Genomic DNA, 24,255 nt, shown 5'->3' with positions numbered 1-24,255 from the left:
GCCACGTACAGTGCTGGTGGAACACTGGACACCAGTTTGGTTTGACCACTGCTGCTGAAGCTCCTGTGATGTCATTCAGTGGTTTTGCCTGCACATGCGGATCAGGATGTGGTCATTTCTTGCTGAAGAAACCCTTGGACGGCCAGATGTTGGTTTGTCTTCCAAGCTGTTGGTTCATCTGTATTTCTGCAGAGTGGATCCAACTGCTGAAGGACTGCATCTGCACTTCCTGGCTATCTGGCGGCAGCTGTACCTTTCCTGGCTGAGAATCTTTATCTTCAGGCGTGTTTCCTGCGTTAGGTTCCTTGTTTTAGCCATTTTTGTGTCTGAAGAACTTTCAAATGTGCTGGCTTTATATAGACACAAAGCTTGTGTCTTTTAATAAAAAGAAGGACCTTCATCACTGGTACCAAAATGACCCAATACTCAAAATCCTATGTATTTTTATGGAACCAATCAATTTGAAGTTTTTAATGGCTTTTTTAGGATGTATTTAGTATTTTGGCTGTGACTGTACTAAAAGAAATTGCACTTGAAGACCTAAGAGTGATTCTTAATGCAATATTTGACAGATGCATGGGGTGTCTGAAAACTTTTTTCCACCACTGTACCTAACTAGATTTAGTATCACTCTGCCCTAAGATATAGCACTGGTGGCAGTTATTTTACTCTCAAATGAACAAATGAACAAACATCTTGAATGAAAAGCTTGGGAGGCCATTTCTAACAATATGCCAAACATTGGTTTCTATTTAATTATTAAAGGTCTTAATGGCAACTTACATGTTTTACTATTTATTGGCTAATTTTCCAAGTTCCAAATGTAAACAAAATTTTGTAAAATTGCTTTTAGTTTCTGTGCTGCACACACATTTTACAACACAAACTAAAACCTATAGTAACGCAATTGTACCTACAGGTCAATTTAGATAGATAGATAGATAGATAGATAGATAGATAGATCTTTATTATTGTCCCTAGTAGGCAATTGGTATTGCAGCAAGTCATAAAGACAAAACAAAAGACAGGTCATAAGAACAAACGACATAATACATAATACAAGCGGTTATGAAGGTGATAGGGCACTGAATGTAGCAGCTGCAAACAGGCGAACAGACCCTCAACTGTAACAGCGCCTTGTCAACAAATGAAAATACTGAGGCAACAATAACTAATAAATAAATAAACAAATAAATTAAGTAAATTTTTTTCTCCAGTAGGATAAAAAAATACACCACTAAAAACATCACAATCAGTAAAATTTCACTTCATGGGTTCACAGAAGAGCACTGCCACCGTAAAACAGCATAAAAAAGCAACATCACTACCATGAGCCCAACTGCCTACTTATCACTTCCCCTGGCCTGAGTTAAGGAGATAGATAGCACTGGGGACAAATGAGTAATTATATCTGTTGCTCCTCGCTGAGGGAAACCTTAAATGTGAACCAGAAGACAGTAACTGAAACTCAGAATGGAGGGGGTGTGTACTATGGAGTTAGCTTTTTTCAAAATGTGTCTGTCGTACAAGTCGGATCAGCTGCTTTGTGGAGCAACTATGATTTTGCCACTGGCTTTCACAATTTTGGAAAGTGCAGTTTTGTCATCAGCACTAAGATTGCCATACCAGCAGATCATAGAGAATGTCATGATAGACTTGATATAGAATTTATAAAATATATGCATCAGAGTGTTACAATTGGCCTTATAGTTCAATGTTTCATGCATTATCCAATGTATTACATAGTTCAGGACAGCTTGACTGCTAAGCAGAGGAAAGACAAAGCAAAAGCTAGATGTACTTTCTCTATCTTGTTAGTTAGGTCTGTTGCATTAGATACTCGCCCAGTCAACATTCACACTCATAGCATCACACATTCCAGAAACAAGGCATGGACAGTGGTTGGCCTGTCCATGTCCGGGTAACTGGCCAATTATTCTCGGTTGCGTTTAAGTCCAACCTATGTACGGGGCAGGCCCAGCCCAAGAACATAAATGTGTATCATTTCCTGATATCGGGGCTCATTCTGACTGAGATCCTGCGGGAGCTCTGTCACACTGAGACCAGCGCTGCCTTGCTTTATATGTGACCATAATAAATATTGCATCAGAAAATTGAAGACTGACTCCGGTCTGTTCTTGGGCTTTCAACAAAAGAATCGGGAGCTAACAAGAGTCTTATCTACATTGAATTTTGCCATCTTGCGGAGGCAGTAGAGACATTGCTGGCCTTTTTTGCAAATTATTTCTGCGTTCAAATTAAATTTCAGCTTGTTATCAATCACACTGTCCAACTATTTGTAGGTTTCCACTATCTCCACTGCCACAAATATTGTTCGTCAGTCAACAGCTACATTCAGTGTGTAAAACCCCCCAAAAACGATACGATACGATACGATACAACTTTATTGTCAGTAATACTGAAATTGGTTGTACGACACAGCACCTGTATGCAGACATAATCACATAAAGCAACAGAGAGCAACATAGAGCACAAAAAAGTGCCAAGCACATGCAGCACATAGAGCAGACAGAAAGCAACATAGAGCACAAAAAAGTGCCGAGCACATGCAGCACATATAGCAGACAGAAAACAACATAGAGCACAAAAAAGTGCCGAGCACATGCAGCACATATAGCAGACAGAAAACAACATAGAGCACAAAAAAGTGCCAAGCACATGCAGCACATATAGCAGACAGAAAACAACATAGAGCACAAAAAAGTGCCAAGCACATGCAGCACATAGAGCAGACACACATGTACTGTACATACAATTCATAACAGACACATACAAGACAGAGGCATAATCAACATTTTCTCTTGATCAGTGGTTTAGAGTTTGATTTAGTTGTAGGACTGACTGATGTACAAATGACTTCTTCAGTCTGACCTTGCTGAAGCCCGGTAGGCCTACTCTATATCTTCTTCGTGAGGGCATAAGCTCATATTCCCCATTTAACGGATGTCTACAGTTAGAGGTAATATTCCTTGCTAGCCTCAACACACTGTTGTTATAGGAGGATTCATAGAGTTTCTCAAGTGGTTGGCCAACAATCTTAGAGCAGATGTTCAGTTGCTGCATCAATTGTGATTTTAAGGCCACAGACAAACATCCATACCAGGTAGTACTACAGTACTGGAGGACACTCATAATGACAGATGTAAAAAACAAAAGAAGGATCTCTCTACTTGCCCCGAAGGATCTCAAGCGACGGAGAAAGTATATTCTTTGTTTTGTTTTCTTACAAATGGTTTCAACCTGATCCTTCCAAGACAGCAGGTGGTCAATAACTACACCAAGGTATGGATATGAGCTTACTTGCTCGATGTTTTCACCATGAATGTTAACAGGGGAGTTGTGGTTTTCTGGTGCTTTACCAAACACAATCTCTTTAGTCTTTTTTGTATTAATCAGGAGAGCATTGTTGTCACACCATTTCATCACTCTATCTACTTTTTGTTGGTGTGTCCCAGGGTCACTGCTGCTGTTTAGTAGGGAGATCAATAAACAATATCACTGATCTTTACTTTTATTTCCCCTTGGATTGTCCCTACCTCCTCAATATTTCAAGCTCTAAAAGCCCTTAAGTTTCAATTTACTTTTTAGTAGTTTAAGTATTAGTTTTATTTATTTACTTTTTATTATACTGTAATATAGGGGTATTTGTCAGGGGCAAGATTGAGGAAGTTTAGAATAGGTATTACAGTACAAATAACACTTTGTGAAGGCAACTGCCTCACAGTCATGTTGACATCCTAGTCTCAATAAACACAAATACCAATTCCTCCTCATGGTTTTTGTGTGGACAAATTTGACCAAACTGGCAAAATATAGAACTAAAGACATTTTGTTTTTTTCTTTTTTGGTTTGTTCGTTCAGATTATTTTGTAAGCACACAATATTATTTCAGTTTTCTTAATTTAAAGGTAGTTTTTTACTTTTATTTGACTAAAATGTTTGTACATATATATATGTATATATATATATATATATATATATATATATATATATATATATATATAAAATATATATATATATATAGTACAGGCCAAAAGTTTGGACACACCTTCTCATTCAATGCATTTTCTTTATTTTCATGACTATTTACATCGTAGATTCTCACTGAAGGCATCAAAACTATGAATGAACACATGTGGAGTTATGTACTTAACAAAAAAAGGTGAAATAACTGAAAACATGTTTTATATTCTAGTTTCTTCAAAATAGCCACCCTTTGCTCTGATTACTGCTTTGCACACTCTTGGCATTCTCTCGATGAGCTTCAAGAGGTAGTCACCTCAAATGGTTTTCACTTCACAGGTGTGCCTTATCAGGGTTAATTAGTGGAATTTCTTGCTTTATCAATGGGGTTGGGACCATCAGTTGTGTTGTGCAGAAGTCAGGTTACTACAAAGCTGACAGCCCTATTGGACAACTGTTAAAATTCATATTATGGCAAGAACCAATCAGCTAACTAAAGAAAAACAAGTGGCCATCATTACTTTAAGAAATGAAGGTCAGTCAGTCCGGAAAATTGCAAAAACTTTAAATGTGTCCCCAAGTGGAGTCGCAAAAACCATCAAGCGCTACAACGAAACTGGCACACATGAGGACCGACCCAGGAAAGGAAGACCAAGAGTCACCTCTGCTTCTGAGGACAAGTTCATCGGAGTCACCAGCCTCAGAAATTGCAAGTTAACAGCAGCTCAGATCAGAGACCAGATAAATGCCACACAGAGTTCTAGCAGCAGACCCATCTCTAGAACAACTGTTAAGAGGAGACTGCGCCAATCAGGCCTTCATGGTCAAATAGCTGCTAGGAAACCACTGCTAAGGAGAGGCAACAAGCAGAAGGGATTTGTTTGGGCCAAGAAACACAAGGAATGGACATTAGACCAGTGGAAATCTGTGCTTTGGTCTGATGAGTCCAAATTTGAGATCTTTGGTTCCAACCGCCGTGTCTTTGTGAGACGCAGAAAAGGTGAACAGATGGATTCCACATGCCTGGTTCCCACTGTGAAGCATGGAGGAGGAGGTGTGATGGTGTGGGGGTGTTTTGCTGGTGACACTGTTGGGGATTTATTCAAAATTGAAGGCACACTGAACCAGCATGGCTACCACAGCATCCTGCAGCGACATGCCATCCCATCCGGTTTGCGTTTAGTTGGACCATCATTTATTTTTCAACAGGACAATATCCCAAACACACCTCCAGGCTGTGTAAGGGCTATTTGACCAAGAAGGAGAGTGATGGAGTGCTGCGGCAGATGACCTGGCCTCCACAGTCACCGGACCTGAACCCAATCCAGATGGTTTGGGGTGAGCTGGACCGCAGAGTGAAGGCAAAGGGGCCAACAAGTGCTAAACACCTCTGGGAACTTGAAGCTCATCGAGAGAATGCCAAGAGTGTGCAAAGCAGTAATCAGAGCAAAGGGTGGCTATTTTGAAGAAACTAGAATATAAAACATGTTTTCAGTTATTTCACCTTTTTTTGTTAAGTACATAACTCCACATGTGTTCATTCATAGTTTTGATGCCTTCAGTGAGAATCTACGATGTAAATATTCATGAAAATAAAGAAAACGCATTGAATGAGAAGGTGTGTCCAAACTTTTGGCCTGTACTTTTGGCCTGTACTGTATGTATATATATATATATATCGATAGATAGATATTTTTTAAAAATCCAAACATTAAAAATAAGACTAAGGCTCAAAATAAGTGTGGGTATGGTCCCTTATAGCCTAGTACTTTAGTCTAGTAGTCAGTAAGGGTTACTGACATGTTTTGATAATATAATATTGACAACTGTTAACAACTGTTAACCCACTAATCTTGCTTCTCTTAGCGGTGTTGCAGTGTTTATGTATTCTGTGTCTGTATTAGGTAGTAAGTTAAAGGGCCAAACTGTTTATTTCCCTAACAGGCAGGCATGACAATATTAGTTTAATGTTTATGGTTTGAAAATGTATCAGTACTGAATACTTAACTGTTGTTAAACACTACTGAATTTATTACACTAAAATGTTTGACTTTGAATTAGCAGATAATGTAATATCACGCATACTCTGATTTTATAACAGATGTACCACTTGCTTAGAGTTTTAATCTGAGGAGCTGATAGAAATGAAAATATTGGAGCTCTGTGTTACTGATACTGATACTCTGTGATACTAAAGGCTCTGGCAAAATCTTTAAAATCCTCTATTACCTTTCTGTTCAACTTTGTGACAGCTTACTGCCAATGATCACATCTTTTTCTGTCCTAATCACATACATGCAGGAGTGTGAGCGTCGCTCCATACCATCCAACAGGGCACCTGTGTCAATTTGTTCAGGCAAAGAGGGGACTCAGTAATTATTTACTGGGAATTTACTGGAAGTTGGAAATCCTGAGTTCTGACTTAAAACCAAATGTTCAATGTTTTAGTGTGCTTCTCTTAGCAGTGTTGCAGTGTTTATGTATTCGGTGTCTGTATTAGGTAGTAAGCTAAAGGGCCAAACAGTTTATTTCCCTAACAGGCAGGCATGACAATATCAGTTTAATGTTTATGGTTTGAAAATGTATCAGTACTGAATACTTAACTGTTGTTAAAAACTACTGAATTTATTACACTAAAATGTTTGACTTTGACTTTTTTTTTTTTAATCATATGCAAAAACAGATTTACTTGTATTTCTATTTGCAAACAATGGCATATCCTCTAAAAGCTCTGTGGCAAAATATTTATCACCCTCTACAGAGCAGGGAAAACTATCTTTAGAAAACCAAAAACATATCAAACAGTAACAATGCTGTTTTTTGTTCAACTTTGTGACAGCTTACTGCCAATGATAATATCTTTTTCTGCCCTAATTACATACATGCAGGAGTGTGAGCGTCGCTCCATACCATCCAACAGGGCACCTGTGTCATTTTGTTCAGGCAAAGAGGGGACTCAGTAATTATTTACAGTTTATCACAAAGTTTAAAACAAAGAACTACTGTATAATGGTGAAAATCAAAGTGTTTAAAAGTGCATAGTAAAATTATCATGACCAAGAGGATGAGAAAAGTTGCCTTACCTTAAGACTACTGCAATTTAAGGAACTTCTCCATGCTTTTTACTACTAGGAAGTTGGAAATCCTGAGTTAAACACTACTGAATTTATTACACTAAAATGTTTGACTTTGAATTAGCAGATAATGTAATATCACGCATACTCTGATTTTATAACAGATGTACCACTTGCTTAGAGTTTTAATCTGAGGAGCTGATAGAAATGAAAATATTGGAGCTCTGTGTTACTGATACTGATACTCTGTGATACTAAAGGCTCTGGCAAAATCTTTAAAATCCTCTATTACCTTTCTGTTCAACTTTGTGACAGCTTACTGCCAATGATCACATCTTTTTCTGTCCTAATCACATACATGCAGGAGTGTGAGCGTCGCTCCATACCATCCAACAGGGCACCTGTGTCAATTTGTTCAGGCAAAGAGGGGACTCAGTAATTATTTACTGGGAATTTACTGGAAGTTGGAAATCCTGAGTTCTGACTTAAACCCAATCACAGTTTTCTCAAGTTGAGAAAACTGTGATTATCATATGCAAAAACAGATTTACCTGTATTTCTATTTTCAAACAATGGCATATCCTCTAAACGCTCTGTGGCAAAATAGTGTTTATGTATTGTGTGTCTCTATTAGGTAGTAAGTTAAAGGGCCAAACAGTTTATTTCCCTAACAGGCAACCCTTCTCATTCCATGTAAAATTGTTGTTCTCTGTCAAACCCTTAATATCGATATCCAAATTAGGTACTAAAGGATTTTAGTTTCTTTATACTTAAATACTGTAAGTCATAATAGGTGGTTTTCACAATACATCCCACATTTCAGAAAAGCAACAATGACGACATTACTGGTGCAACTTTGCTGAAAAATAACACCACAGATTGGATTATGTTTAGTTTAGATTATTTTGTCTTAAGAATTACCCATGTTACTTATTTATTTTTTCCTAACTCATGTTGGAGTGTGGCTGTCGCTCCATGCTATCCAAGAGGGAACTCCTGTCAGTGTTTCCCAGCCAACAGGGGACCTCTGTCATTCCAAACAGTAGAAGTACCTTTTTTTTCTGTAATGTGCCTCAAAAAACATAACACATCATATTTGAACAACAATTATCTAGTTAAGATTGTAATTTTACTTATTCATTTTGCTTATTTTTTCTTTTCATCCATGCTGGAGTGTGAAGGTCGCTGCATGCTATCTAAGAGGGGACTCCTGTCAGTATTTACCAGCCAACAGGGAACTTCTGTCATCACAGTTTTAGAAGTCTAGTCAAAGTCTGATAATAAATTGTTTTTTTAGCCATTAGTCAAAAATGAAATCATTTAAATTTTAATTTAATTTCATTCTGGTTGTTTTTCTTTCTTTCTTTCTTTCTTTCTTTCTTTCTTTCTTTTTCTTTCTTTCTTTCTTTTTAAGTACTTATTACTCCCTTGCTCCCTTGCTGGTTATTTTTGTTAGATTTTTCTCACAGAGAAATGTTTAAATAATGATAACATTTAAGTTAAATCACCCATTCTTGAAAGAAACCAAGAAGTCTTTGTGGTAAACGAGCTCTCATTAGGAGTGTGAATGGGTACAGACAGCTCCACTGCCTTATATGGAGGTCCCCTGTTAGATAGGTACACCTCACTCAAGGATCCAGGTCCCCTCTTGGCAATTTCTTTAAAAAAAATTAAAAGTCACATTTGAAGTAACATTATGGTAAAAGACCTTAAAAGAAAATTTTCTATTCTATTTTTGTTTTATTAAAATGACCAGAAATAGAGGTCCCCTCTTGGTCAGTCTGGGCTGATAGTCCCCTGTTGGTAAGATAAACGTGTATGTGTGAACACAGTCTCAGCGTCAGTAGGCTGATTAAGTTCCAGTCAGGAGGACCGAGCAAAACATTTCCTTTTTTTTTTCAAAGCAAGGAAAGAAATGCTCTCTTATCTCTACTAGTCTCCACCATTGCCTCAGCAGTTTCTCTGAACATTAATGACGCACACACACACACACACACACACACACACACACACAAACACACACACACACACACTCATGCGGATACAGCCACGCTATCCTAACTGAATTTTCTAATTGCCCTCCAGAGCGTCCCTCTCCATTAGGCCTCATGCAGGCTGAGAGGGGTGTGTTCATTTCTCAGCTCCCGGCGCACACACACGCACACACACTGATGGCCATGCCCCAGAGATACTCCCACCAGAGGAGGAAAGCCAGCACAGCAGCTGCTAGGAGGATGGAGCGGAGACGCAGGGACCAGGGGAAAGGCAGCAACAACAGCAGCAGCCCAAACCAGCGGTCCAAGAAGCTGGCCATGCTCTCCAGGTACCAGCAGCACACAGACAGACATGGAACTATGGACTGACTTCAAGTCAGTTTATCCACCTTTTCCGCTCCAGAAATAGATTTTATTCACTTTTTAGGTACATATAGATCTTTATGACATAAATTCACAGTTTAGTAAAATGTTAAACCGGTGTTAAAAAAAGGGTTAATTCTTGTTAAAATTGGTGGTTGTTTGCCTTATGATGATCACTGACTGGAGGCCACTGTTTGGCGATCTTTTCATTAACCATTACATCACTGTTTGCAACTCTTACATGCTTGTACTCTGTTGTCATTCACACTGCTCCACTCAATGCTTGTACTGTGAGAACGTTCACAGGGTCACACAGGCTGCACAATTGTTGATCTCAACTAATTTAATGCCTTATATTGGGTGGTTTGCCTCTTGTCGTGACCCTGTCCAGGTCCCTGATCCTGTGCCACTCTAAGACCAGCGATGACTGCCCAGGTACAGAAGACAGGCATGCTGGAGATGGCTTGGATGGGGGCAGGGTGTGGGGGCCAGGCTGGAGGACAGACCTGACAACTAATGACGGAAAGGGCTATAGAGACGCAGAGAATGGGCACTGGAGGAAGAGCCAACAAACAGTTATGGAGAAAAGAGGAGGCGATGAGGCAGCAAACCAGCTCCATCATGCCAACACACTCAGAGAGAACAAGAGGAGCATCAGAAGGTCCTTCAGCATCAAGGTAAGGCCACTGGACTTTGCACTGTAGAGCATAATTGACTACAAAAAGAAACTGGCCACATATGGACAACCATTCCCCCCACCTGCACTCACAACCTAAACTGAGCAGGAACAAGATTAACAAGACTTCATAACCAGAGTCACAACAGATAAACAGAACAGAATAGGCCATATTTTGTTTTCTTATGGTACTTATTATTTCCACTATTCCTTATGTTATAATTTTTTCAGTATAGCTGAAGCAGATAACCAGATGAATTTCCCCCTTCGATGATATCAGAGTTTAAATGGTCATATTCATATCAGATTATTACAAAATAATTAAAAATAAAGGGGCACTAAGGGGACATTAAAGGGGCAATAAGTGATCTGTGATTTCTGTGCACCGTTACTGGTCACCCAGGGTTAAAGGGACAGGGTTAGAGTTGCAACAACAGGTCCATTACGGCTGTAAGGACTTGGGTCAAAATGTAGTTTCAGGGGGAAATTTTTTTTTTTACCCCAGAAAAAGACCAAGCTCAGGGTTAGGGTCTTTCAGAATCATCCAGGAACTTAGTGGAACGGGGCTTGCAGTGCAACACTTCGACTCATCTGCTTTTCTCCCATATAGACTTGAGAAAGCAGGAAAACACTGTCAAAACTGTCAGTAATCTGTCAGAAAGTGGGTTAAAATATTGCTTGATGCGCCACGATTGTTTTAAAAAAAAAAAAAAATTACAGGTAAAACAGTTGCTGTGGCTGTTTCATAAGTCACTGGATTCATGGAGGAAAAGTGGTCCTTCAGCTAACAGGCAACCTTGTTGTTCCTTGAGAAGTTCTCCTAGGAATACTTTACCCGGATAATTTGCAAACTGATTAACTGCAAAAAGTCAAAATCTTACCAAGATTATTTGTCTTATTTCAAGTCAAAAATGTCTTACTACTAGTCAAAATATCTCATTACACTTAAAATAAGACATGATCACCTCAGAAGTAACTTATTTTTAGACAATTGTCTCGTGTTTCAAGTGAAAATTTGCTTGTTTCAAGTAAAAATTTGCTTGTTTCATTGGCAAAATTTGTTTCTTGTTTCTAGCTAATTTTCACTTATTTCAAGTGAATTTTCACTTTTTCCACTGGCAAATTTTGCCAATGAAACAAGCAAATTTTCACTTGTTTAAAGTGAATTTTCAGTTGAAACAAGTGAAAATTGTCTAAAAACAAGTTACTTCTGAGGTGATCATGTCTTATTTTAAGTGTAATGAGATATTTTGACTAGAAATAAGACATTTTTGACTTGAAATAAGACAAATAATCTTGGTAAGATTTTGCGTTTTTGCAGTGTAATAATTGGCACCTTTGCAGGGGGCAGAGACATGTAAGCTCACCATTTAGAGTAGAGATAGAACAGCAAGTCTCATGAAGAGCTAACAATTCACCAAGCTAAATACTCGGGTAATAATACTACTGTTCTGTCATTTGCTGTTTACCCCCTTTGGATGAAATATCTTGTGATAACAGCCGCTCACTTGTACTGTCCATTGGTCCTGGCCTCAGTCAGTAACCCTATATTTTTACTCTCTGCACCTTTAACTTGGCGTTTCCATCAGCAATAGATACATGCTTTGAGAAAAAAACTGATGTGTTATTTTCCATGGCAAGTGACAGATGAAAGCTCAATCATTTTCTTTTGAACTAATAAAATCTGGAACTGGTTGAAAATTTCACAGTCAGAAGTCATTAACCTGCTGTAATTGCCCATCAAAGCCTCAGGCCATGGTCACTTAGTTTAAAGGTTGAAAGGCTGACACGGAGTTGAACTGTCCTACTATAAATACAGCAGCAGCAACATATGCAGCACATGCTTCATCACTACACATGGCTCACATGGCTTCAGCAGGAATTCTGCCCCTTAAGAACTTTCAGATATATTATTTTATCCATATACCTTATATACGAGGGCCTATAGCAACAGTATTTTCAGCAGTTTCTCATCCATACAACTTGCACATTGTTCAATATCCTGTACAAAATGAGCATTTCTTGTTTGTTTGTTTGACATGAGTGTCTCTCAGTCCAAAGGGATTCATTTGGGATGACTCGCTGCACTCAGTTGGGCTAATTTGTAAATAAACGCCATGTAATTAGATTGATCGCCTTCAAGTAGGGCAACTAGTTCCCACTGTAACATCATGCATGTTAGCAGGGAACCTTGCCTGGACATCTGAGCCTGATGCAAACATTCAGTGGTATAAAATCACTATGGAAGTTCAAACATCAAGTACCAAACATCTCGAATGCCACATGATATCATCTTGCTAACAGTGTGTTTTGGCGAGTGTTTCCTCTCTGAATGTAATGATAATCACATGCCCTGTGTTGTGTGTTGGTGGTTGAATGAGGGATGTTGCTGGCCTGGATGTTGGGCGTTCAGACAAAGACAGGGCTTGTTGTGTCCTGCTGTTACTACAGCCACGCTAACTCCTGCAGGCCTCACAGCACATTCCTCTGATGTCAAATGGGGCTAGCCTGATACACTGTATGTAATCACTCATCATATGAAAAGCACATGCATGGTACATACAGTATATGAACGATAGATGCAATGCTTTTAGGACTGCTGTTGTTTCCGGTTGCACTGAAATAAGAGTTTCATTAGGTATTGGTTTGCCCATGTATAGGGCTGGCACTAGCCATTCAGAGCTGCCCACCTCTGATATGACTTGACTGAGTACATATTTATTGAAGACTTGATTAGTACTGTACTGGTCATGTATGGGACGGTCTTTAATCTGAACTGACATTTTGATATGCATGGAGATTAGTATTAAAATCAATATTTTCCTTGGTTTCAGTGGAGCATTTAAGCATTTCATGATGGTCTCCACCCTCACATGAATACAACTCTGTGGGGAAACAAAAAATATTTGTCTTTCTTTTTGTTGTTTAAGTCATGAAAATGATCAAATTTAAAGATTTCAACACACAACATCAGCAGCACAAAACAAACATGACACAATAAAGTGGATTAGTGATGCAGCTACTATATTAATAAGTAATTTTGGATTTCCATCAGTTGCGAAGTGCATTTTTTGCCACTGTTTCTCATGTGGTTTACTGTGGTATCCTCAATACAAGTGATCACTGCGATTCACCTGTACTTTGGCAGCCTATAGTGGAAATCATAAATCATGAGTATAGCTGTCATAATGAACCACCTCATGGACCAAAGCCCAGATGGCTAAACAACTCTGACCGAAGTTGAGTCAACTGTAATTTAGTCGGCCAGTCATTTTCCGGCGGGGCTAACTCATGTCAGGTAGGCCATCAGTCACCTTTAAATCATCCACTAGACAAAAGCCATAATCATAGCCATATCCTTTTGTCTTTTCTGTTCGTACTAAACCTGTTTTCCTTTGAATAGTCGCATTCAGGTTCCATTAGCTTGAGGGAAATGCCCGAGTAAATTTCTGAGAATGCAGCCCTTGTGCTATAATGTCACGAGCTAGCATCCTCTTGATATTATAGAATAGTTTTTTTTAGTAGGTAATGCCTGTGGTTTACACCCAGCTGAGGTGTCTCTACATGTGTTTTTGTACTCTATGCTCATACTGGAGTGCTTCACATTTAACCCTCCTGTTATGTTCACATTTTTGAACATCCTTTATGTTTGGGGTCAATTTGACCCCTGCAGTTTAAACTTCCACAAAATTATTATAACTAAAATTGTTATCAAAGTTTATGTGTCAAGTACTTTATATTTCTTTGTTGATTACCTAAATAGCCCTTTGAATAAAACATAACTCCCTCCCACCCCCACTTATACATCCAGTATTCCTATTAGGCGACAATGGAAAAATATGCAAATCACCATAAAATCTCTCTGATTGATCTAAAATTGGAAAGAAATATTAATTTTTGGTGTTTTAATGGCTTTATATTATTTCTAAGTACAGATTTTTGTTATTTATAACCAATGCATTACAAAGTGTGTACAGGACATTGAAAACATATCATCATGTCAATTTCATCTTTACCCGGTAGTACTATTACATTAGGAACACCCATTAAATATGAAGCAAAAAAAAAAAAAAAAAAAGAGGTTAATCATTTATTTAGAGACGTTAAAGATTGGCTTGGGTCAAATTGACCCCAAACATAATAGGAGGGTTTAATGTCACCGGTTTGAAGAGAGTACCTCAGCTCTATGATCAGCCTAGTCTCTTCAGTCTGCATACAAGTAACCCAGCTTTTACACTTTGTGCATACACAAAAGTCCGGTGTTATGGTGCTATACCCCAGTGACCCTGGTAAGACATTGCCCTCATGATACAATGGCATAGCTCTTTTAAAAGTGCTTGATTTATTTGATTTATAGGTGTCCATGCATATATTTTTGTACCCTTTGTTGGCACTTGAATGCTTCACGTTAAACATCATTGGCTTGAAGGAAATAATTCAGTATGTCTTGTTATAATAGAGCACACCTCTTGTGCTGTATTTTAATTATGGTGGCATGGCATACTGTTTATACTATGAAATTAATTGTTCACTCAGGTTATGTTGTTCCAAACAGAGGTGTACTTGCATGTTTAAAGTAACTGGTGTGAAGGAGATACCTCAGAAACCCTTCACACCCCTGGTGTTATATTATGGTCTGGTGAGATAGTGTCCTATTAATACCAAAATAGTTTGATTCAAAGCCAGTAGAATGTTCTTGATTTCCATCCAGTCCATGCATACAGTTTTGTGCTTTTTTTAGTACCTAATTTTAAAGGTCATTGGTCTCAGGGAAATGCCTCACAAACCAATTTAAGAACACACTCTTTGTGCCATATATTAAAATCTGGTGAGATAGCATCCTCTTGAGAGTCATCTAAGCACGCGCTAGGTTGCCCTGTAAAGGTAACCTCCAAACACTGTGGCCCAGTTCATGGACCTATAAAACCTTACTACTCTGTTTTCTTTTTCCTCAGCTGTCAACTTGCAAACCCAGATGGCTGATTTGGTCATAAATCAGACTTTTTACCTCCTAATATAGAGGTCCCCTTATACTTGCTCACTCTATGTGTGTGTGTGTGTGTGCTGGTATAGGAGAGCAGTATCTGGAGGATGTGTGTAGCCACGGGGCCGGGTGAGGAGGTGCGTGGACCACAAATGGCTGATAACAGTGTCCAGACCGAGGACAAAGACACTAGTGTGGAGCCAGGGAGGAATGGAGGGGAGCTATACAGGTAATAACACACAATACCACAACTCTAAGTGTTTTTTAATTCAGAGGAATGTGGTGGAAAATTTAAATGTTTTGCCCATTTACTATAATTTCCCCTCATTGTACATTGTAACTAACCATTCTGCAAATCATCCACGGGTACTAAATATTTCACAATATATTATCAAAATCCTCAATTTTCTAATCTGAATGTTTGGCTGAAGCACCCACTGAATAATGTTCTGCTTCTGCAGCTAACAAAGTCATCAACATTCATAACCACAGAATGTTTCCCAAAGGACTATTTTCAGGTGGAGAGACCGTTCCACTCTTCCCAGTTTCAAGTCATCAAAATACAACAGTGCTGCTACTTTTAGGAAAACTGGTAACACTTTACAATAAGAGTACAACAATTAACGTTAGTTAATGCCTTAATGGTTAATTAACTGTTAGTTAATGATTATTATGGCATTTACTAATGTTAATAATATCTACAATAACCCTTAAATAACATATAAATTAATACCTTAGCATGAACAGCATTAGTACATGATTCTTAGACACATTAGTTATTGGTTAGTTAACTGTTACTTAATGTTTATTATGTGTTACTTAATGTTTACTACGGCATTAACTAACGTTAATTGTTGTTCTCTTATTGTAAAGTGTTACTGGAAAACTTATGTAGATGACTTTATTATGGTGTTGGGATACTGATGTGAAGACAGTCTGAAGTTTCTGAAAGTTCATTTTCATATCGCAGTAGAATGAATGGAAATCAATGGCTGAATAAGAGGGTGGAAAAAAATGATGTAAGAGTTCAAAAATATGCCTGCTTGCTTTGGGGAAAGATTACCAGAAACAAGAAGTATATACATTTTTCAGATATTACACTAAACATGCAAAATAATTGGTATGGTCTTTTAAAGCTGTGTGACTGCAACAGAGATGTATGTGCCACCATCATTAACTGATGGCATGAAAAACGGCAGGGAATGAGGTTCTGTCCAGAAAAAGCTGCACTCAGCAAACTTAGATCTTTTGTGTGATATCTGGATATTAAAGTTCAAATTTTTCAGTCACGTCTAACCTTTTGGAGCTATCAGTTCATGAAACCGCCCGGTGCAGCTTCAAAATTATATGCCCCTTGTAGCGATCCTGTAAACAAAAGCGCATTCATCATCTGAGCTCGCTGTCATTAGTAACTGCCTGTAATGTTGTAACTTCTCACACCAAAAATAGTTCCTGCTGTGTCAGAGGAAGAACACAGGATAGAGAGGGTCTCTGTTGGATTGTGCATGTGGAGGTATTTCTTGGGGGTAAATTTTGGTCTGGGGTTGTTGCATTCAGTGAGAAAGAATGTTTTGATCTCTGTGCAGTTTGGTGTGCCTTTCCTTGAGGAAGGCCACTACATGGCCAAGCGCACTGGTTTTAATTAGGGTTCGACCGATGCTTCAGCATTGATATTGTAGCACAGTTCACTGAGTCTGTTCATGCAGCTTCTCTTACTATATTCTATTACATTACCATTATCTTCTTGCAATGACACCATTACTTTATCCATCAAACATTATAAAGAATGTGTAAAGCTCCTTAAGTCCTCAGGTGCTGCTTAGGCTTAGGCTAATATTTTGTCCAGTACTAACTAGTGTTGCAAAGGGGTGGAAAGTTTCCGGTAAATTTCCCGAAATTTGGGGAATTTTCATTTTTTTTCTTGTCATCAATTTGAATGAGGTTTTTAAAAAGTTTCCATGGAAATTTAAGCTTTGGAATTTTGGACATTTTCGTTTTTGTTGTTGTTAACTTAAGGTGAATGGGACAAAAATAAACAATAATCAATAAAATGAATGTCAACATCAATATCACCATTTTGGAAATGGAAACCCTAATGTCCTGAACTCAGGACTCACCTCTAACCCAAAGGCCACAATGCCAGCATACTGTAAAATCATCATCCCCATACCCAAGTGTGTGAAATAAAACTTAAATATAAAACTTAAATATAAACAGTCATCTTTGCATTTTGGTGGAAACAAATATGTTGCATGATTCAATGCAAATTCAACTGTGCACCATGATTCACATATGCAAATAATTCCGAGCACATTTGATCCTCATCAATCAGTAGCCTATACTCCACCAGGCTACAGCACTTCCACTGAGACAGACGATCATCACATCAGCATCACGATTCAATTTCCTGCATTTCTATGCATTTTAATGGGTAGTTTGAACCACTTCATATGCACACCTTAACAATAGTACTGCACACAGTCCTATGCCTGAATTAACACAGTTTGACTCAGCTAGGGAAAATTCCCGAAAATTCCCTGGAAATTCATTATAATGTAACATGTTTGCATGCATATCTGCTTATAACAAACCAAAATGTTTATTATGTATACATGTATATGACCGGGTGAATGCAGTGAATATAAATTCCCAAAAATTTCCCCAAAATTCCTGTTTATTCCCATTAATTCCTGTTAATTTCCAAAAATTCCCATGGAAATTTTCCAACTTTGAAAATTCTGGGAATTTTGCAACACTAGTACTAACACATTCTAATTCCAAAGCCGCAGCTTGGTCACACCTTTTTTCTAATCTGATACCAATGCCAAAGGTGCCCTGTATCATCAGGATTAGACGCATCGAGCTTTCTCACTTTTGTTGTCTCAGTTCATGAAGTTAGGTTTAGGCAACAAAGCTACTTGGTCAAAATTAGGGAAAGGTAAGGGTTAGGCACTTGGTTAACGTTAGGAAAAGCTAACGTTTATGCATAAAAACACTTCATTAATGTTAGGGAAAAGTCATGTTTAGGCATAAAAACACTGTTAATGTAAGGGGAAGGTCAGGTTCAGGCAACAAAACAGAAACTCCACATGGTCTCAGTCACACAAAGGTCTCACTGAATCAAACTTGCCCATCATCCATCCAACCAGCCGGCTTTGAGGATGTTCTCACTCTTTATTTGACGTCACCTTCCTCCACGTCTCATACTGATGCAAAAGGGTGTCTTTGGCTTCTAATGCGTGCCTCGATGTTCGATGCTGAAGAGCATGATGAAGCTGCGGTATTTGGCATCCTGGGAATGAGAATGAGCTGTTCAACTCCAATATGATTGATGAAATCCCACATGAAAAAAATGAAACTTGCCACACCCTGCCTTGAACTGCCTTCAACTATTTAAAATAAATTTTAACTCTCAATGGAGAGTTTTGTGTATCCCATGGTTTTTGAAAACTTTCCCCTCCCTGAATAAAATAAATATAAATAAAAATAAAATTCAATTTGAAACACTGAAATCATTTGGCACAATTAAAATGGTCAAATTTAAATATATTGAATAGCGGCACAAAACATAAGCTATAGGCAGTTTCAAACATAAATACCAGTTTTGATATTGGATTAAAAAATATAATAATAATAATAATAATAATGATAAATTAAAATAAAAAAAATTATTTAAAAAAGTGGCTTGAAAAGTGCCTTGGATGTGTTTCTTTTTCAGCTGTCTATGCGTTTCCTCTGCAGGAGCTGTAACTTCTTGAGCCCAGACAAGCTGGCACCCTTTAACGGACAGTGTCTAAATGGCATTGCAAGGATGGAGGGGGAGGGAATGAGGAACATCCACATTAAAGCCTATAGTAAGGTAAAACCAGCTGGCAGAGTCCTGCTCACAGAAGCTTCTGGCATGTGAGAAGGAAAAATGACATCCTGCTTCGCTCAGTTCAATGGAAAAAAATAAAAAACAAAAACAATACACCTTTACATCTTCATTTTTTGACATTTTCAAGGCACTTTGAGTACATATGGCTTCCTGTAATCCTGTTAATGCAAATCAGATGCACCCTGTGTTCAATGTATACATATACTGTAGATTCACATATTTGTTCTTCATATTCAGTTGTTCTACATATACTGTAGATTCACATATTTGTTCCTCATATTCAGTTGTTCTGCAAATATGTTAAATGTTGCATATACCTTTATATTGTTAAAATGATTCACTTATCTCATACTGCAGTCTTTGGTATATTATCATATACATATTTTTCCTTAACGTTCTCTTGCCTGAGTATGGTCTACTACCCTACACCTTCATAATGATTTCTACTTGTTCACATGTTCTAAAGTTGAAATTGTTGGCCTCATTATGTTTAATTCCTCTCATTTATCTGTTCTTATTTCTGTTCTTCATTTTCTACTTTTCTTTGCTTTGCCAAATCCATTGCGACCCACTTCAAAATAGAGACCGTTAACATTTCCTATCAAATTAGACACTATTATACACCATTTGGACTGTTGTGTAATTTTCAGCACATTAGGTGTGGTCTTTTATGTTTCTTCACAACCCAACATGTGCCATGATGTCTTTATGTAATCACACTGTGACACCAAATATGCTGACATTTGGATGTTGAGTTGAGTAGCATACAATGTTTAACCAAAATTGCACATGCTGGTGTGTTTTTAAACAACAATGTAGTTACTGTACTTCCCTTCCCTGCAGTAATTGAATCTGCGTGGGCATGGCATACTTCTCATGCTGTAACCACATTCCTAGTTGTCCCACACCCACCGCACATTGGTCTCCATGGAATCCAGCCAGAAATAGTGCAGGCAGAGAATATAGACATCGTTTAACTGAAACAAAACAAAAAAAAAAAAACAACTTTAAACCACTTTAAAGGAGTTAAAGGTGAATAGAAACACATCATTACAGAATATTGTAATTATGAGCGGGCTTATCACAGGTTCAGAGCTTATCCATCATTGCAGTGTAAAATACTGAGTCCATGATGAAGTCAGTCATCCCTTCTTCCTCTCTATAATTCAATAGAAACAGATCTGACCTGTCTGGGTAGGTGTAAAGTGAGAGGGCTTACTTTCACCTGTCTATAGAGATCATTTCAGTCAAACTGACTACAGCAGTAGTGATATAAAGATATAGTATTTATATAATTTTCATTGATATTTGAACAAAACTGTAAGCTATCACTTTCATGCCAGAAACTACATTTGCAAGAATGAGGATTGCATCCTTAAATGAGTGAATTTCTCAGTTTAAATCTTCATATTAAACGTGCACAGTGTGTTTTCATTGTTCCTGAGCAGCCGCGGTGGCAGTGCAAGAGGTGGTTTCTTTGAGTATCCTTGCTGCTGTGAGAGCTCTCCTGCTAAGTGACATAACACCTTGTCATCCAGCCAAGTCCATTTAAGTCACTGTTAAGAGGAAATGGAAACCTGAATAGCAGAATGAGGGAGAAAGCTGGAGGAGCAGAGCAGTAGGAAAGAATGTCTGCCATGTGACGGCTAGGCTCAGCTGATTCAGTTTTCAGCACCGTCTCTGTTTTTCTTTCATCTCAAAGGTTCCCTGGCAGCAAATGTCTTCTTTCACTTGGATCCCAATACCAATCATAATATACAGAGGATAAACAGACAGTTACCATGGATACACAGAATCTAAAAATATGATACTCTACTATGTTATCCAATACCATACCACACCATACCATGCAAACTCACCACACCATTCTGCCATGCCATATACTATATTGTGCTATACTATGCTATGCTACTCTATTTTATTCTATGCTACATTATACTACACTATGCTATAGTATACTTTACTCTGCTGTACTATGCTATGCTATACTGCAATATAATATACTATACAATACTATACTATACTGAACTTTTTCTATACTATACTATACTGCACTATACCATACCATGTAGCTCCATGATATATTCTATACTATGCCCTGCCATACCATCCTGTTGTACTGCAGATGTCAGGATGTTGGTGCCCTTGGTAAGACTATGTGTTGGGAGAAGAAAAGGAAGAAAAGAGAAATAAAAAATAAAACGGCTAAGCTGAGACAGATGCATTGTTTGGAGGAAGTAGACTGCCTAGACAGGGGAAATCACTCAGTTTGAACTATTGTGTAGTAGTTACATATGATGAGGTGACTATACAAATACAAATAGGAGGGTATAGTATAACTGGGCATACTCTCCTATGTATTTCAGTGGTATTAGGCTGATATGTGGGTACTGAAAACTGCAGGAAAAAGTATTGGGTATTCCTGCATATACCTTGCTACTGTTTTGTAGCATCTTAGGTAAATATGAAACTGAAGTACATATTGATTATGAAGTTTCAAAGTAGTTGGGGTAAATTCAATACACTCTCAGTGCATTAACATTCTCTCATCCCTTGCGTGCTGTGTAGGACATTTCCACATGTGAAGACAGTCTCCATCCCCACAGTTTGACCACAAGCCCACAGCATCCGGCCCTCATTTCCCCATCTGATCCTCAATCAGTGTCCGGCTACACAGACAAAGATCTTCTGGCCAACAACAACCACCTTAAGGTAACAATCCAAATAATCGCTCTCCAAGACTGTAGTCTTACCAACTCTGCTTTATTAGATAGTGTGCAGTGGCTAATTTAATTTGAGAATTTTCCCACCTGGTCGGCACCTATTGCTCCTCTAACTGGCCATGATGGGCCCCCCTCTCTCTCTGTGGTCTGTCTCAAGATTTCTTCCCTTTTCCCTGTTGTCTGTGGGTTTCTGGAGGAGGTTTGTCTTGCCCGTTCTGAGGGCTGAAGTTGGGAATGTCATCCTGTTTTGCTTGTTTTAGACTTGTGGGCCTGTAAAGCCCTTTGAGACTGTGAATGGTGATTTGGGGCTCTAAACTCAACTCTAAACTTGAATAAATTAAAGAATGTTAGGATTGATAACAATGAATTTTTATTAGAATTACCATCCTCCCAGGAATAAAATCCTGAGATGGAAAGTGAAACTGTGTATTATCTTTAATTTTTACTTGAAGAAGATCAAATTTGGTAATACTGTACATCAGCACAAAAGATCAGCAACACCAGTTCAAAAATATTGGTATTGGCCCCCAAACTCCATATAAGTCCAATCCTAATTTTGACACACAAATATAAAGCAAATGTCTTGCTATGTGCAGCCTTTATCAATCCACACAGCTATATCTGTGTCCTGTCCTGTGTGTGTGTGTGTGTGTGTGTGTGTGTGTGTGTGTGTGTGTGTGTGTGTGTGTGTGCATGTGTGTTTAGTTACCCATCCCAGAAGTGAATGAGGAGAGATGCTGGGACACGGATAAAACAGAGCAGAGCTCACAGGGACAGATGGCCAGCAATAGGACACGCTCCAATTCAACTAGTGTGTATCTACCCCACAACACACACACACACACACACACACACATACAACTCATTAACTCACTAGCAAAGGCCTCCCTCCACCTCTGTAACCTGATGTCTGTTCTCATGAGCTAACTGTTGGATGAGACTTCATTAGATTTCCTTCCTGTTGTCGGAAGCAGCTCAGCGCTGATGATGTGGAAGTGGACACTGGCTCTGCTTTCTGCAGCCTCTCAATGTACTTTATTTAATTATACTGATCTTGCGATGATGCCAGTACTTCATTCATGAGGATTTAAAAAGTAGTTGTATAAAGCACTCTCAGTCCTGAGGTTTCAGTGTGAGCTAATCTATGGGGCCAGTTCTAGTCAAAATAAGATCATGTCAGTGTGATCCAGCTCTGTTATGGTGGAAGTTCCTCCCTGTCACAAACCTCACTGTAAACCTCTGAAAAACCTGAAATGCACCCACTAAAAATATCATTTGCACAATAATTTTGAGACATTAAAATAGTTAGGATAAACAAACAATTATTATGCGGCATTCGTCTCTCCGTTATACCAGCCTGGTTTGGGCAGGACTGCTGCATTGCTTTACAGCACAAAGGGGTAAGTGCTGTTTTCCTAACGCAAACAGAGCTAAAGCTTTGACAGTCTGACAGATGGTTATGAGAGAGGCCAATGGAAAAATTACAACACATTTATTCTCTATAATATAAACAAAGACACGAGGAAGGAGGAGGAGGTGACAGGAAGTAACAGGGTTTATGGGAAAGGTGGTTTTAATTTCATAAACACAAACACTAACAACACCACTGGCATGACATAACCACAACCAATCAGCTGGACACTGGTTTCAGTTACAGTTACTGTATCATGGCAACACACACAGTCAACTGAAAATGATGTAATGCTACATGTAGCACCTTTGAAGTATCAGTTTCCTGTCATGGTCCAAATGCTGCTTTTCCACCTTAACAAGGATTAAAAAAAAAAAAAAAAAACTGAATAGTGTTTTACTGGCATAAAGATTGGCAATTTAAAGACAGAATACCAGATTAAAATATCAGCTACTGGTAACTACAGCACGTATTGGCATTAGCCTTAAAGGACCATACCAGTGATTCTGCATGTTTGGTGTAATATCTCCAAAATGTATAAACTTCATGTTTCTGCTAATCTCTTCCCAAAGCAAGCAGTCATATTTTAGAACTGCCATATCATTTCCTACATTTTATCCAGCCACTGGTTTCCATTCATTCCACTATGATATGAAAATGAACTTTCAGAGACTTCAGACTTTCTTCACACCAGTATTCCATCACCATAATAAAGTTGTTCACATTAATTTTCCACTGGAACATTATCCCCAGTGAAACACTTGCTTTCCACAGCTAATTATCAGTTCGTTGGTTTATGAATGTTGACAACTTTGTTAACTGCAGAAGCAGAACATTATAATGTGGCTGTTTCAACCAAAAATTAAAATATGAAGATCGAGGATTTTGATTATATGTTATGAAATCTTTAGTTGCCCAGCATGATTTGTAAAATGAATTGTTGCCACATAAAAATGTGTTTAAATTGTAGTAAATGAGCCAAACACTCATAATCACTGGTATGGTCCTGTGATTGTCTAAATGCTGTTTCAGAGGCTTTTCCACCTTGTTATTAAAACAATTCTAGGGCAACGCTGAATACTTGGAATTTTTTGTCATGAAGCTTCTTAAATTTAAAGCTTGAATACTGACTTCAAATATCAGCTACTGGTAACTTCAACAAGTATTGG

At 38.3% G+C, this 24,255-nt stretch overlaps 1 protein-coding gene across 1 annotated transcript in view; it reads left to right on the top strand.

The window, feature by feature from the left end:
- The first annotated feature begins 9,166 nt into the window (after positions 1-9,166).
- The window catches only part of il16 (interleukin 16), a 41,108-nt gene continuing 26,019 nt past the window's right edge, over positions 9,167-24,255 (top strand). The window contains exons 1-6 of the mRNA XM_030081644.1: positions 9,167-9,381; positions 9,807-10,092; positions 15,165-15,304; positions 18,817-18,934; positions 21,521-21,664; positions 22,381-22,486. Coding sequence (XP_029937504.1) covers positions 9,167-9,381; positions 9,807-10,092; positions 15,165-15,304; positions 18,817-18,934; positions 21,521-21,664; positions 22,381-22,486 — 1,009 coding nt within the window. The remainder of the gene's footprint in view (positions 9,382-9,806; positions 10,093-15,164; positions 15,305-18,816; positions 18,935-21,520; positions 21,665-22,380; positions 22,487-24,255) is intronic.

Source organism: Myripristis murdjan, chromosome 3 (genome assembly GCF_902150065.1).
Source record: "Myripristis murdjan chromosome 3, fMyrMur1.1, whole genome shotgun sequence".
NCBI lineage: Eukaryota > Metazoa > Chordata > Actinopteri > Holocentriformes > Holocentridae > Myripristis > Myripristis murdjan.
Note: the sequence above shows the minus strand (reverse complement) of the source record. Positions and strands in the feature narration are given on the sequence as shown.